Genomic DNA, 15,860 nt, shown 5'->3' with positions numbered 1-15,860 from the left:
ACAAACATGACCCACATGTCCACAAACATGTCCCACAAACATGACCCACATGTCCACAAACATGTCCCACAAACATGACCCACATGTCCACAAACATGACCCACATGTCCACAAACATGTCCCACAAACATGACCAACATGTCCACAAACATGACCCACATGTCCACAAACATGTCCACAAACATGACCCACATGTCCACAAACATGTCCCACAAACATGACCAACATGTCCACAAACATGACCCACATGTCCACAAACATGTCCACAAACATGACCCACATGTCCACAAACATGTCCCACAAACATGACCCACATGTCCACAAACATGTCCCACAAACATGACCCACATGTCCACAAACATATCCCACAAACATGACCCATATGTCCCACAAACATGACCCACATGTCCACAAACATGACCCACATGTCCACAAACATGTCCCACAAACATGAACCACATGTCCACAAACATGTCCACAAACATGACACACATGTCCCACATGATGTTACTTTTTTAGTGCCTGGTATTACACACAGACAGCAAGACCAACCAAGAGAGAAGGCCTCCATATTTGCTTTTATACATATTTAATATCTTGGAATTTTGAAAAAAGGATTTTAAAGAAACATCCCATTGCTTTTCCAGAATTTGCCTGCTCCTGATAAGCTGATTCAATAGAGTTAGTGAGGTTGGTTCGACACGACTTTCAACAGTACTTCATCAGTTACATCCTGGTGCGACACATTGATGCCAAAGGATACCTAAGTGATGGAGGGGACATTTTACCACTGGGGCCAGTGATCACCCTAACTAGCAGACGGCCATGCTGACTGATAAACCTCCGCCAGCCACATACACTCAGAGTTCATGATAAAACTTTCACACAGAGACACAGGTTATCTGTACTGCATCTTATCAATGCCGCAGTGTCATTTAGTAGGTCGTAAATCAATGATCAGAACTCTTTCATGTCACAACTTCTTAGTCACATCTTGCTCAGACTTAACCCTGGAAACCTGAATCACCTGTTGCTGCATCACCATGACTACACTATCAATGTATGTAAAACACCTGTACCAGTGTACTTAGTGATCACAAAACAAAACATACTATGCATAATATACTGAGGGAAAAAAAATAAGGGATCGCATGAAAGCATTATTTTTTTTCCAGGTTTCTTCACACGCTGTGCGAAACAATGCTTGTGAAGAAACCTGGGAAAAAAATAAAGGAACACTTAAGCTTTCATGTGATCCCTTATTTTTTCCCCCTCAGTATATATGTTAATAGTCTTCTACTGTGACCTGAACTTTCATATGAAACCAATTTGCTAAGAAAGACATGTACAGAGTCACATTTCTCAACCTTCACTGAATGCAATGAGATGAGCTCTTGAGCTTTGGGAAATATGCTGTTAAGCATTTTACTGATTCACTTCGGTCATGTATTTTGGAGATCAAGGGGATTCACTGCCTCACATAGTAGGCGTCCAAGAGAATGGTGTCCCACACAAAAGGGTCATTCAAGTATACTGATTTAGTCGTTGTTATCGTTTTAAATACACACCTGAACTTGACCTGCTCAAAATACTTTGCAGATCTCCTGGTTTTGCTATGATTCGAAATGTATGCATGCTCCTGATCAACATGAAGAGAGCACACTACCACAGGTGATCTAGGACTGCCAAAGTCCAGTGTCCTTCATGCTGACTACATCAGAAGGTGCTAGAGCATTGTGTATTGTATTGTTTCACATGTATACGATGCATCCAGGATTTTAATTTGGTCACAAATTAGGAAAAATAATCATTATGTGGTTCTAAATTGGGATTTTAAAAATAAGATTAATTTTCTGAAATTTGGAGGCACTGTATTTGTATTGAGTGTGATAATGTAAATCCTGAAGTAATGTCTCTTCCACCAGCCCTGCTGTCAGTATGGCCAGTACATGTTACCTCTACAGAGCTAGAACATTAGTTATCAATGTTTACCTGTTTCCAATATTTCTGCACATAGGATTTTAGGACACAGGATTTTGCATATACTGTAAATCTTTAGATCTTAAAAGTCAAATGTGAACGAAGACACATCATCAACAAAGCATGGAGTCAGACCACTTATTAGTAGAGCTGTAATGATGCATCCAACTATCGATGGATTGCAATTGTTGAGTCTCTGATAGCAACTAATCAATGGTAGAAACGAAAAACTATTGATGCATCGATAGTGTGTGTGACTATTGATAGTTTAGTAATTGACTTCTGTTGATAAATGTGCAGCGCAAAATACAGGAAGTACCAGATTCGTTCACTTTGATTTACTTCTTTGAGAGGCATTTAGAAGTTGTGAAGATGAAGGAGAACCAAGTTCTATGGATAGTCAACTTCTTTCTTGCAATGAGTGCGACATTTCGGTGTAGGTACTAACATCACTTGCTTGATTATGGTGGTGTTAGTAATGCAATGTCGCACTCATTGCAATAAAGAAGTAGACCATCCATAGAACTTGGTTTTCCTTCACTTTGATTTAGAGTTATCTGCGCCTGCAGACTTGCATCATCATTGTGTTTATGTTTCTTAAAACTCTCTTGTCAGTTATTGAAATAGACTGAAACGACTTCAACTTGTTTTTATTTCATATAAACTACATATTCATTTGGGCAATGAACCGCCTCCGTGGAGAGGAACGAAGACACCATTCCTTGCGACCTTGCGAGGGTAGCTGGCACTAACATTAGCTTGGTGAACACCCTGGGGGCAGTGGATATACCGAAGGGGAGCACCGTGAATAGGTAACCTATCCCGTCGTAAGAGAACCGGAGGTACTGCTTGATCGATGGATGAATTGGCACATGTAGATACGCATCCTTTAGATTGATCGACGTAAGCTAATCGCCGGGCTGAACAGAGGAGATCACCGAGCGAAGTGTCTCCATCTTGAAGGATGCAACCTCTAGCATGCCATTCAACCCCTTGAGGTTGAGAATGGGACGGAACCTGCCGTCCTTCTTCGGAACGAGGAAGTACGTGGAATAAAATCCCGCCTCTTCCTCGCCCATTGGTATGCGCTCTATTGCGGACTTGTCAGTATACACTTCATCTCGCAGTATACACGCCCTAACCGGACATGACGGCACCGGAGTGCGACGTATGCTGGTGAATTCTGGCGGGCCTCGCTTCAACAGTGGAAGATGGCCGACACTGACTGTGGAAAGCACCTAAGTGTTGCTGGTAGCCTTCTCCCACTCTCCGGCAGGAATAGAGAGAGGCGGCCCCCCACTGGGACGTGTGGTAAGAGGGCGTGAGTGGTCCCTTGCAGACGAACTGAATGGGACGCACCCACCGCGACAGCCTGCGGGTGTAACGGGAGGTCGGAGCAGACCTCCCGCGACTGCGAAAAGGCTGATGGGAGCCAGATGAAGAGGACTGCTCCTTGCCCTTACCTTTGGTGGGACGGCTCCTCCTTCTCCCCCTGCCCAGCGGCCAAAGCCAGCCGGCAGACTCGAGCGTAGGCTGCGCAACGGAGGAGGAACCTGCTACGGGAGCGCGGGGGCGAAAGCCCGAGGATGCTCCAACAAGGCCTTAGAGTCCTTGAAGGAGGTAGCTGCAGCAGCAGCCTCCCGAATGACCTGCTGAGCCCCCGGAAAACGTCGCTCCCAGCCGGAACGGAAAGGCTAGCAAGGTCTGCTGTGTCGCTGCCGAGTAGCGGGACATAGACAGCCACTGCTTTCGCATCCCCATGACTGCGCACATCACCATAGACGCCGCAGACCGCAAAGAATCGCGCTAGGTGGGCCTGCACTTTGGACAACTGGCTAAGCAAAACAACTTGCAGGGACACGTCCCTAGTGCTCCCTTAAGCCTCCAGAGCCGACCTTTGGATAAAGGAAAGGTAGGCCTCATGGATCACCACCCGTACCTGCTGCATGGCATTCCGGTAGACTTCCTAATAAGTCCCGGTAAGCCTGCTGTAGGAGGGGGCCCGCAAGGGCAAACGGTGGATCTAAACGCCCTTGCTCGGCAGCCAGGCCTGCACCAGAGGAAGCACTTGTCAACCACCAGCACAAAGAACAGAGAATCGTCCCCCAGCTGGTACCTCTTAAACGAGTTCGGGTAAATCGAATCGCAGGCGTGTCCCAACCAGGCGAGGATCCATCATGTCCTGCACCAGGGAAGGCAAGACACGGAGCAGTGTCTGCGAGGGTTGCCTAGGGGCAAACGCCTCGCCCGGCAGGCGGAACTCAGCTGAGTCCGAGTGACAGGTGGGCACCGCGGCTTGGGGAATATACTCGGCAATACGCTGCCGCACCTCCCGAAGCGCCGACGAGAAACTGAAAGTGCCCTCCGGCTCCTCGACCTCCCCAACGTCCATAGACTTGACACCCGAGCCCGAGTCAGAATCCGGGTCTCCTCGTGAAGAGGATCCGAACCTCGACCCGGTGGGAGGCCGAGCCCCAGACACCGAGGGAAGGGAAGTGCCGAAGGAACTCCTCGCTCGGCAACCGACACACCACTCGAACCCCGGTCCCGAGACACGGGAGGAAGACCGGGCAGAACCGACTCCTCCGCTCTCATGGGGCGGGGCGGCGCAGGGAACGGAACCCCAGGAATCCTCAACGAACCCTGAGCCAGCACTGAGAGGGGGACTGGGAGCGAACCCTTCCCATCCGGGATAGCTGAGGCGTCTGGACCCGAAGCCAAAGGCAAAGGATTGATAGACACCTCCAGGCTAAGGGATCGAGCCGGGCTCGGCGATCCCATCTCCGGACTCTCGGTCCCCTGTTCAGAGTGGGCGAGGAACTCCTGGCGGAGACCTCCAACGGACTCGTGAACAAAGGACTTCACAGAGTCCATATGCTGCTGGAACAACTGGGTAATTAGAGACATATCAAAACCACTATGAGATGACTGAGGAGGCGACTTATGCGACCTAGCTTTTTTAGTCGGTTTGGACATTTTGGCTTTAGACTGGGCCCGAAGAGAAAAGGCCATACAAAGCTCACAAACATCGGGGGTGGGTCCCACCTTTTCAAGGCAGCACAAGCACTTATCGTGCTTGTCGGCTCGAGGAATGTTCTGCGCACAGACAGAACACCCAGTAAACGCCTGAAAGCAAACACGCAAGCATGTAGCTAACAGCGGAACAAGAAGCATAAATATACATGTACAAAACATTGAAAATTACGTGAAGGGGACCACGGGAAGAAATACTTGGTTAATAACTCAACATGACAACTTCACGCCATTGAAGAGCAACAAATGCGTAAACCATGGGAAAGCTAGCGTAAAGTTTAAAGCTAGCGTTAAGTCAAAGAAATGAGAAATAACAGACTGCAAAGTCAATAAAACTGTTCTGTCAAGAACGAATAAAGACCATACATACAGTTGTTGGAGTCTCAGACATTCTTTTTCTCTCAAGAGAACGAAGTACTCTGTTTCATGTTTTCAAAAGTCAATTACTGCAGTAAAGACTCCAGAACCTCCGTCATCAATTCTTACAGAATCACCAATTTTGAGAATGGGGGCAGCCATGTTTGTTTACAAACAATGTAAACTCGCGACGACGTCATCAATGAAATGTTAACGTCGTAGGATTCTCATGGCGTGTATGAAGTTTTGTGAAAGTAGATCGTGGATTGACGTAATTTGCATAGTTAGCAGATTTGGATACCAAGTTTATCAGATTGCTTTATTGCACCGATAACACCCTCCATTAGATGATAAACAAACTTAGGTCTTTAGTCATGGGCCGTACTAAATCATGTTCAGAATGCTGTTTTGTTGGTAATCCATGCATAAATGTATCACTGCTCACCAGTGCCATGTGTTGGGTTTGATCTGTACTTATTAATATATATTATTGCTCAAAGCTACTTCTCCAACACTCAAACGATATTTGGTTAATGAGAATAGACCTCTATGATCTATATCGATAGCCATGTGAACTTCCCCCTCCACACAGCAGGACTGTGTGGACACAACATCGCCACCTCATCTACCACAGGGCAATCTGATTAATCCTTCACTGTGAAGTGAGAGTAGGCCAAACTAACATGGCTCAGATACATGATCAGAACACATACATACTGACAATGTACTTCCACCAACACACTGACCACACCAGCACCATTAAACCCATTGTAGCCTGGGTCTTACACAGACACACTAGCTGTGGGTCTTGTAGTGGTAATGGGTCTTCGGCTGTGGGTCTTGTAGTGGTAGAGGATCTTGTTGAGATTGTGGTAGCGGGTCTTGTTGTGTTTGTGGTTGAGGCAGTAGCAGTAGTGGTAATGGTGAATGTTGAAGTAGTAGTAGTGGTAGTAGTGCTGGGGAGAATGGTAATGGTAGTGGAAATAACATGGCCATGAACTATTTGCTATATGCACTGAAGTATATGGCCATTCTAACACACTGAGTACTGAAAACATAGTCTTGATATTACACCTTGTGTCATGTCTTTTCAAGAATGTCTGAAACTGTAACTCACCCTCCTCAGTCTCCGGGCTGGACTGTGACCTGTCAGACCCCACGGATGGCCGCCTCAGGTCCCCACTGCTGTGATGTAAGGTCCGTGTCTCACTGCGTATATTCTTCGTCTCATGTCGACCTGAGGGGGGTCTTGGTGATGGGGAGGAGTGTGTTCCCGAGGGTTTGTTGTGCCCATTAACAGAATCCTTGGACGGAAGTTTCCTGACTGAGTTATCTGTCCCTGAGTTACTAAGGTCAACGACCTTGCTGTAGTCAAAGGCTTGGTTACCACAGCCCTTATCAATGTCTCCATCAAACACCAGTTCTCCCCCTACAAAGATCCGGGTGTGTCGAGCACCTATATTCAAATCCTGGAAGGAACAAACACAATAATTAATCTCTGCTTCATTGCTGAATTTATTTACAGTTTCATCGGTGTGAGACAGAGTGGCTTGTAGGGTTGTGGAGGGACTTACATTTAGACTCCTGTTGTAGTTCCACAGCATGATGAAAGAGAGACAGAGTGGCTCATAGGGTGTGGAGTGGCTTATGTTTAAACTCTTGTTGTAGTTCCACAGCTTGATGGTGGAGAGACAGAAAGGCTTATAGGATTGTGGAGGGACTTACATTTAGACTCTTGTTGTAGTTCCACAGCTTGATGGTGGAGAGACAGAAAGGCTTGTTTGGTGAGGGGTTGTGAAGAGTGATGACGAATTCCACGGACAGCCCGTCCTCATACTCACAGCTCCACATGTACCTCTCTTTTGTTGTCTGGGAAACAGAACACATAGCATCTACATACAACCTCATACATATCAGGGTAAGTTAGTTTGGTTTTCAACCTGCTTAGACACTATCTCAGTTATATCCCTGGGGGTGAAACTGATGTTTGGGGAGAGTGAAACCCAGAAGAAAGCGATAGCGTAATCAGGGAGGAACCATGATCTTAGGGCTCGGGCTGGCAAAGGGACACAACTCTGCACAGCTAACTGTGACACTGTAGATGACTTTGATCCCCAAACATTGCCAACCAGAGCAACCCTCACATCATGATGAGGTCATGTGGAGATAACACAGACAGAATGATAGAATCTGACATTTCTAAAGAAGATGTGAAAAACTCTTTTAAATTCCAAGAACTATTCAACTACTGTTGATCACTTCAGGAGCCGCCATCTCCATGTTGACGACACTCGGGACGGCAAGAGAGTTACCTTGGGTTTCCCATTAAACAGCACATCTCGAGAGGTCCGGCAGCCAGTAGCCCCATGAACACTGACGTCAGACATGCGCACCGGAATCAGCTGTTTGTCGGAGTTGAAGAACTGTATTTCTGTGAGTCCCACACGATCTGGGTGGCCCCAGTTAGACAAGATCTCCATGTTCACCTCCAGGACTTCAAGATGGCCCCCAGAGGACTTCTGAATGGGAAGACAATTTTATATTTTCAAAGCTATTATCTTCTGTGGACATCAATGGATATCCTCTACCCTAAGTTTATATAATATACTGTGACTGACTCTCTCTGACTTACCTGTTTGTTTGTAGTGTGTGAACGAGGGGTACTGAGCTTTGTAGATTTACTGGGTGACGTGGGGGATTGCACAGATGAAGACCCTTCGTCCAACTTGCCCAGTATTTTGATGAGTCGCCTCTGCTGTCTGTGGAGAGAAGACAATACACATGCTACAAGATCCTCACACAGACACAGCTAGTTTTGGGCACACTAAACACATGTACACAACAACACTATCACCAACTCATTTGTACTACGTTTTCAACACAATCACATGAGTACTCAACAACTCACAAATGACTTATCCTTTTCTAAAATGTAGTATTCCTGCTTGATATGGCATGGTCATACATCTCATATCACCCTCCCACACAGTCTCCTTCACTGTCTTTAGATGAAAAAAACCATAACCTATGAATATCATTCTAAAGGTCTGTTTCTAAAATGCCAAATTTCGCTCACTAAGAATGCTCATCTGTCTTGGGAGTACTTCTTTGATTGGCATTCTAGAAGTTGGGTAGATGAAGAATGAGGACTATTTTTATGGATATACAACTTCTTTATTCTATATAGGCGATGTTTCGACATAGATTCTAATGTCGTTGTAAAGCACCACTTGCTTGACGACATTAGAATCTATGTTGAAACGTCGCCTATATAGAATAAAGAAGTTGTATATCCATAAATATAGTCTTCATTCTTTGTCTTGGGAGTACACAACTGCCAGTACCCATTCACTGCTGGGTGAACAATGCATATCTCTCAAAATCCCACAAGTCACTTGGTAGGTTGACACATGTGTTACATTTGCTTTAGTGCTGGCATGACTGAAGCCCTTGGAACTCTAAGAGCCGAAGATGGTTACCAATCTGGCTACTCTCTTTGACCTACTTTACTCTGATGTCACCGCCCCGTGAAGATCTGGGTTAGAATTGGTCTTCAGTAACCGATGCTTGTCGTAAGAGGTGACCAACGGGATTGGGGGTTTGACTCGCTGACTTGGTTGACACATGTCATCGTATCCCTATTGTGTAGATCAATACGCATGCTGTTGATCATCGGATTGCCTGGTCCTGACTCCATTATTTACAGACCGCGTCAAAGAGCTCGAATATTGCAGAGTGCAGCGTAAAACTAAACCCACTGATGTCACATGACCATGAAGCACCATGTCTGTCTGTGGGTCACTGATGTGTGACATGTCTTCAGCTGCTACATTTGGTGGGGTTACTTACTTCGGAGGCATGACCATGACCTTGGTGACTATTTCTGACACACGCTCATCAGTGAGGGCCTGAGGATCCACTGACCCGGCTGAATGGGTTTTGGTGGGTGACAACTTCTCCGCAGACCCGCGAGATGACAGTCGGGATTTGGAACGTTGAGGATCACTGGAACTCGGCCGCAGCTGAAGGGGAAGGCAGTGACTCACACACATTCATAACATGGACAATATTCATGTTAAACATAATATGTACACCTTAATTGAAAGTATGCTCCATTACTTCGGGAAAAACTCACGGAGGTATATATCCTGACAAGAAAAGGATCAAAATCAGAGTGAATCCTTGCACTGGTAAGGGAGGGAACTCTACTCAGCGAGTTGCAGAATCGCAGACTACAGAAACATCTGTACAAAATGAATGGAGGAATAAGCTGACTGGTCTGAATACTACTTTGGTAAAACAGTTTAAAAACCCTTGTATGGGTAAGGGAGGCAACTCAGCACATGATCTGACTCAGTGAGAGACTGAGGGAACATGCAGCCTCAATGACCTACCAGACGACTCACCTCTGGACGAGGACTTTTACTGACATCTTTGTTGAAGCGAGCAGCTTTCGAGTTCTCCTCCTGTAGGGCCTGTAACACTGCCGACGCCTCCTCCCGGGAGTCCAGATGATGGTCATCACTCTTTCTGTTCGCTGACAGAGGCTTCAGTGACTTCTTGGATTGTGGCACTGTAGACAGATTTTGTTTATGAACACAGTGTTACAGAATCACATAACACTAACACTGCTGTACACTAATTTGTAAGCACTGACACACATGATACAAAGGTCATTTCTAGAAAAACATGAATGTGAAGAGAAATGTCTTGCAGTATGAACAGGGTCTAAGGGGGTTTGTAGCCTTTCTCACATCATGAACAGGGTCTCAGAGGGTTTGTAGCCTGTCTCACTTCATGAACAGGGTCTCAGAGGGTTTGTAGCCTGTCTCACATCATGAACAGGTTCTCAGAGGGTTTGTAGCCTGTCTCACTTCATGAACAGGGTCTCAGAGGGTTTGTAGCCTGTCTCACATCATGAACAGGGTCTCAGAGGGTTTGTAGCCTGTCTCACTTCATGAACAGGGTCTCAGAGGGTTTGTAGCCTGTCTCACTTCATGAACAGGGTCTCAGAGGGTTTGTAGCCTGTCTCACTTCATGAACAGGGTCTCAGAGGGTTTGTAGCCTGTCTCACTTCATGAACAGGGTCTCAGAGGGTTTGTAGCCTGTCTCACATCATGAACAGGTTCTCAGAGGGTTTGTAGCCTGTCTCACTTCATGAACAGGTTCTCAGAGGGTTTGTAGCCTGTCTCACTTCATGAACAGGGTCTCAGAGGGTTTGTAGCCTGTCTCACTTCATGAACAGGGTCTCAGTGGGTTTGTAGCCTGTCTCACTTCATGAACAGGGTCTAAGAGGGTTTGTAGCCTGTCTCACTTCATGAACAGGGTCTCAGTGGGTTTGTAGCCTGTCTCACATGATGGACAGGGTCTCAGTGGGTTTGTAGCTTGTCTCACTTCATGAACAGGGTCTAAGAGGGTTTGTAGCCTGTCTCACATCATGAACAGGTTCTCAGAGGGTTTGTAGCCTGTCTCACTTCATGAACAGGGTCTCAGTGGGTTTGTAGCCTGTCTCACATCATGAACAGGGTCTAAGAGGGTTTGTAGCCTGTCTCACTTCATGAACAGGGTCTCAGTGGGTTTGTAGCTTGTCTCACTTCATGAACAGGGTCTAAGAGGGTTTGTAGCCTGTCTCACATCATGAACAGGTTCTCAGAGGGTTTGTAGCCTGTCTCACTTCATGAACAGGGTCTCAGTGGGTTTGTAGCCTGTCTCACATCATGAACAGGGTCTAAGAGGGTTTGTAGCCTGTCTCACTTCATGAACAGGGTCTCAGTGGGTTTGTAGCCTGTCTCACATCATGAACAGGGTCTCAGTGGGTTTGTAGCCTGTCTCACATCATGAACAGGGTCTCAGAGGGTTTGTAGCCTGTTTCACATCATGAACAGGGTCGTCTCACTTCATGAACAGGGTCTCAGAGGGTTTGTAGCCTGTTTCACATCATGAACAGGGTCTCAGTGGGTTTGTAGCCTGTCTCACTTCATGAACAGGGTCTCAGTGGGTTTGTAGCCTGTCTCACTTTATGAACAGGGTCTCAGTGGGTTTGTAGCCTGTCTCACTTCATGAACATGAACAGGGTCTCAGTGGGTTTGTAGCCTGTCTCACTTCATGAACAGGGTCTCAGTGGGTTTGTAGCCTGTCTCACTTCATGAACAGGGTCTCAGAGGGTTTGTAGCCTGTCTCACTTTATGAACAGGGTCTCAGTGGGTTTGTAGCCTGTCTCACTTCATGAACAGGGTCTCAGTGGGTTTGTAGCCTGTCTCATATCATGAACAGGTTCTCAGAGGGTTTGTAGCCTGTCTCACTTCATGAACAGGTTCTCAGAGGGTTTGTAGCCTGTCTCACTTCATGAACAGGTTCTCAGGGGGTTTGTAGCCTGTCTCACTTCATGAACAGGGTCTCAGTGGGTTTGTAGCCTGTCTCACATCATGAACAGGGTCTCAGTGGGTTTACAACATGAGTAGGGTCTTGTAAACTGAGTGAAGGGAAAGGGTACTTTGTGTTCAGAACAGCAGGACAACATACACAAGATGGTACACTTACCTGACTGAAGCCGCAAATCCCTGGGGGTAGAGGATGGGGTGCCTTTGGGGCTCGGGAGGGGGCGTGGCTTCTGTTTGGGATTGAGGGAAGCATCAATGTCATTGTTTTTCTTTCGTGCAGCAGACAAATTTCTTTCAACTTTTCCTGGAACACAAATTACAAGATATATTTTGACCTGAATATATTTTGATTTACACAGCTAGCCAAATACATGCTTTTTTCTGGGGGCTGTGTCACAAGTGTTCACAATATTCCAGCAGAATCACAACTGATACCATATATTGGTTTCACACTTTGTAGAAACATTGAGAACTGAACCAGAGTCCTTGCCATTATGAGTAAGTGTTAACCACTTGGCCAACAGTCTCCTCATAATAGTTCAAATCATCTTAATGTATGCTAGGTATTCTCTGCGTATTACCAGTCACTGAGCAAAAGGGAGAATTACTTATCATAATCAGTGTTTTCCCTATGCATGGAAAACACCAATAAAATGTTGCACAGCCACTGGGTGAGATACTCTCTCACGTTCCCATGTCTACACTGACACTTCAGGCTGCTTACACACCTTTACTTGGCAGTGGGGCAAACTCCAGTACGATTGTCTCATTAGGTTTCATGATATTGTTGATGGGGCTGGTCGGGCTGTCTGGGCCAGTGCTGCCCCCTGGTGACAGGTCCTCCTCAATTTCCTCCTCTTCTTCATCGATGGTGGCTGCGTGGTCCATATCTTCCTCCTCCTACAAGACACAACAGGCTCAATAGTAGCACACGATACTGCTGCAGCTGGCCAGTCAGCTGGTAGATGTGAAACAGTAGCACATATGTGCACCAGAGTCACAAGTAACACCACAAAAGGCAGTTCAAGTTGAAAATTAGAATAAAGGGATGAAAAACACCTGTTGAAACATGAAAGAAATAGCTGACATTTCTTGTAACTTATCATATTACAGTTAAATTTGTTTGAATTCAGGTTTTGATATAAAATTTGAAACCCATGAAATGGTGTATTGACAAATGTTTCTGCACACTGAAAATACACTTTGTGCCATAACAGAGAGCGTGAGGAACAAAAGCGACAGGGGGACAATGCAATAAGGCTTGAAGTCGTTCCAAAACCCTGCCAGCAATGCTCTGCTAGCAACACAGTGCCAGCAACACCTTGCTGGCAACACAATCATAGACTAGGCCACTGGAAGAACATAAAAACCATCATAGGGCCTGGTAGATTATTTCCCTTTTCACAACATTCTGAATGTGCAGCAAATACTACATGTGTGTACATAAATATGACACAAAACAGTATCCATGGCAACTGTGCTAAACAAACCTGATGCCCACATTATCTCAAGAACATGACGTACACATATCACAAGCAGTACTGTAGCCACACAGCAGCAGGTAATGACATGATTCAAAACTGATGCTTCCTGAAGGCAGTAGAGCCCCATACACATGGCAGGTAACCCAGTCTACACTAACACAGGGAGCCCCATACACATGGCAGGTAACCCAGTCTACACTAACACAGGGAGCCCCATACACATGGCAGGTAACCCAGTAACCCAGTCTACACTAACACAGGGAGCCCCATACACACGGCAGGTAACCCAGTCTACACTAACACAGGGAGCCCCATACACATGGCAGGTAACCCAGTCTACACTAACACAGGGAGCCCCATACACATGGCAGGTAACCCAGTCTACACTAACCCAGGGAGCCCCATACACATGGCAGGTAACCCAGTAACCCAGTCTACACTAACCCAGGGAGCCCCATACACATGGCAGGTAACCCAGTCTACACTAACCCAGGGAGCCCCATACACATGGCAGGTAACCCAGTCTACACTAACCCAGGGAGCCCCATACACATGGCAGGTAACCCAGTAACCCAGTCTACACTAACCCAGGGAGCCCCATACACATGGCAGGTAACCCAGTCTACACTAACACAGGGAGCCCCATACACATGGCAGGTAACCCAGTCTACACTAACACAGGGAGCCCCATACACATGGCAGGTAACCCAGTAACCCAGTCTACACTAACACAGGGAGCCCCATACACATGGCAGGTAACCCAGTCTACACTAACACAGGGAGCCCCATACACATGGCAGGTAACCCAGTCTACACTAACCCAGGGAGCCCCATACACATGGCAGGTAACCCAGTCTACACAAACACAGGGAGCCCCATACACATGGCAGGTAACCCAGTCTACACTAACACAGGGAGCCCCATACACATGGCAGGTAACCCAGTCTACACTAACACAGGGAGCCCCATACACATGGCAGGTAACCCAGTCTACACTAACACAGGGAGCCCCATACACATGGCAGGTAACCCAGTCTACACTAACACAGGGAGCCCCATACACATGGCAGGTAACCCAGTAACCCAGTCTACACTAACACAGGGAGCCCCATACACACGGCGGCAGGTAACCCAGTCTACACTAACACAGGGAGCCCCATACACATGGCAGGTAACCCAGTCTACACTAACACAGGGAGCCCCATACACATGGCAGGTAACCCAGTCTACACTAACCCAGGGAGCCCCATACACATGGCAGGTAACCCAGTCTACACTAACCCAGGGAGCCCCATACACATGGCAGGTAACCCAGTCTACACTAACCCAGGGAGCCCCATACACATGGCAGGTAACCCAGTAACCCAGTCTACACTAACCCAGGGAGCCCCATTCACATGGCAGGTAACCCAGTCTACACTAACACAGGGAGCCCCATACACATGGCAGGTAACCCAGTAACCCAGTCTACACTAACACAGGGAGCCCCATACACATGGCAGGTAACCCAGTCTACACTAACACAGGGAGCCCCATACACATGGCAGGTAACCCAGTCTACACTAACCCAGGGAGCCCCATACACATGGCAGGTAACCCAGTCTACACAAACACAGGGAGCCCCATACACATGGCAGGTAACCCAGTCTACACTAACACAGGGAGCCCCATACACATGGCAGGTAACCCAGTCTACACTAACACAGGGAGCCCCATACACATGGCAGGTAACCCAGTAACCCAGTCTACAGTAACACAGGGAGCCCCATACACATGGCAGGTAACCCAGTCTACACTAACACAGGGAGCCCCATACACATGGCAGGTAACCCAGTCTACACTAACCCAGGGAGCCCCATACACATGGCAGGTAACCCAGTAACCCAGTCTACACTAACACAGGGAGCCCCATACACATGGCAGGTAACCCAGTAACCCAGTCTACACAAACACAGGGAGCCCCATACACATGGCAGGTAACCCAGTAACCCAGTCTACACAAACACAGGGAGCCCCATACACATGGCAGGTAACCCAGTAACCCAGTCTACACTAACACAGGGAGCCCCATACACATGGCAGGTAACCCAGTAACCCAGTCTACACTAACACAGGGAGCCCCATACACATGGCAGGTAACCCAGTAACCCAGTCTACACTAACGCAGGGAGCCCCATACACATGGCAGGTAACCCAGTAACCCAGTCTACACTAACACAGGGGGCCCCATACACATGGCAGGTAACCCAGTCTACACACTAACACAGGGAGCCCCATACACATGGCAGGTAACCCAGTCTACACTAACACAGGGAGCCCCATACACATGGCAGGTAACCCAGTCTACACTAACACAGGAGCCCCATACACATGGCAGGTAACCCAGTCTACACTAACACAGGGAGCCCCATACACATGGCAGGTAACCCAGTCTACACTAACACAGGGAGCCCCATACACATGGCAGGTAACCCAGTCTACACTAACACAGGGAGCCCCATACACATGGCAGGTAACCCAGTCTACACTAACACAGGGGGCCCCATACACATGGCAGGTAACCCAGTCTACACTAACACAGGGAGCCCCATACACATGGCAGGTCAACCCAACCCAGTAACCCAGT

At 47.3% G+C, this 15,860-nt stretch overlaps 1 protein-coding gene across 2 annotated transcripts in view; it reads right to left on the bottom strand.

Moving 5' to 3' along the window:
- The window catches only part of LOC124281397 (katanin-interacting protein-like), a 58,786-nt gene that overhangs the window by 27,686 nt on the left and 15,240 nt on the right, over positions 1-15,860 (bottom strand). For both annotated transcript variants that reach the window (XM_046717431.1, XM_046717432.1), the window contains 8 exons: positions 12,479-12,650; positions 11,911-12,054; positions 9,777-9,943; positions 9,220-9,392; positions 8,003-8,129; positions 7,683-7,889; positions 7,096-7,239; positions 6,488-6,839 (listed from right to left, as the gene is read on the bottom strand). In XM_046717431.1, coding sequence (XP_046573387.1) covers positions 6,488-6,839; positions 7,096-7,239; positions 7,683-7,889; positions 8,003-8,129; positions 9,220-9,392; positions 9,777-9,943; positions 11,911-12,054; positions 12,479-12,650 — 1,486 coding nt within the window. The remainder of the gene's footprint in view (positions 1-6,487; positions 6,840-7,095; positions 7,240-7,682; positions 7,890-8,002; positions 8,130-9,219; positions 9,393-9,776; positions 9,944-11,910; positions 12,055-12,478; positions 12,651-15,860) is intronic.

Source organism: Haliotis rubra, unplaced genomic scaffold (assembly GCF_003918875.1).
Source record: "Haliotis rubra isolate DU_JTF1 unplaced genomic scaffold, ASM391887v1 Scf284, whole genome shotgun sequence".
Taxonomy (NCBI): Eukaryota; Metazoa; Mollusca; class Gastropoda; order Lepetellida; family Haliotidae; genus Haliotis; species Haliotis rubra.
This window is presented reverse-complemented; position numbering and strand designations above follow the sequence as displayed.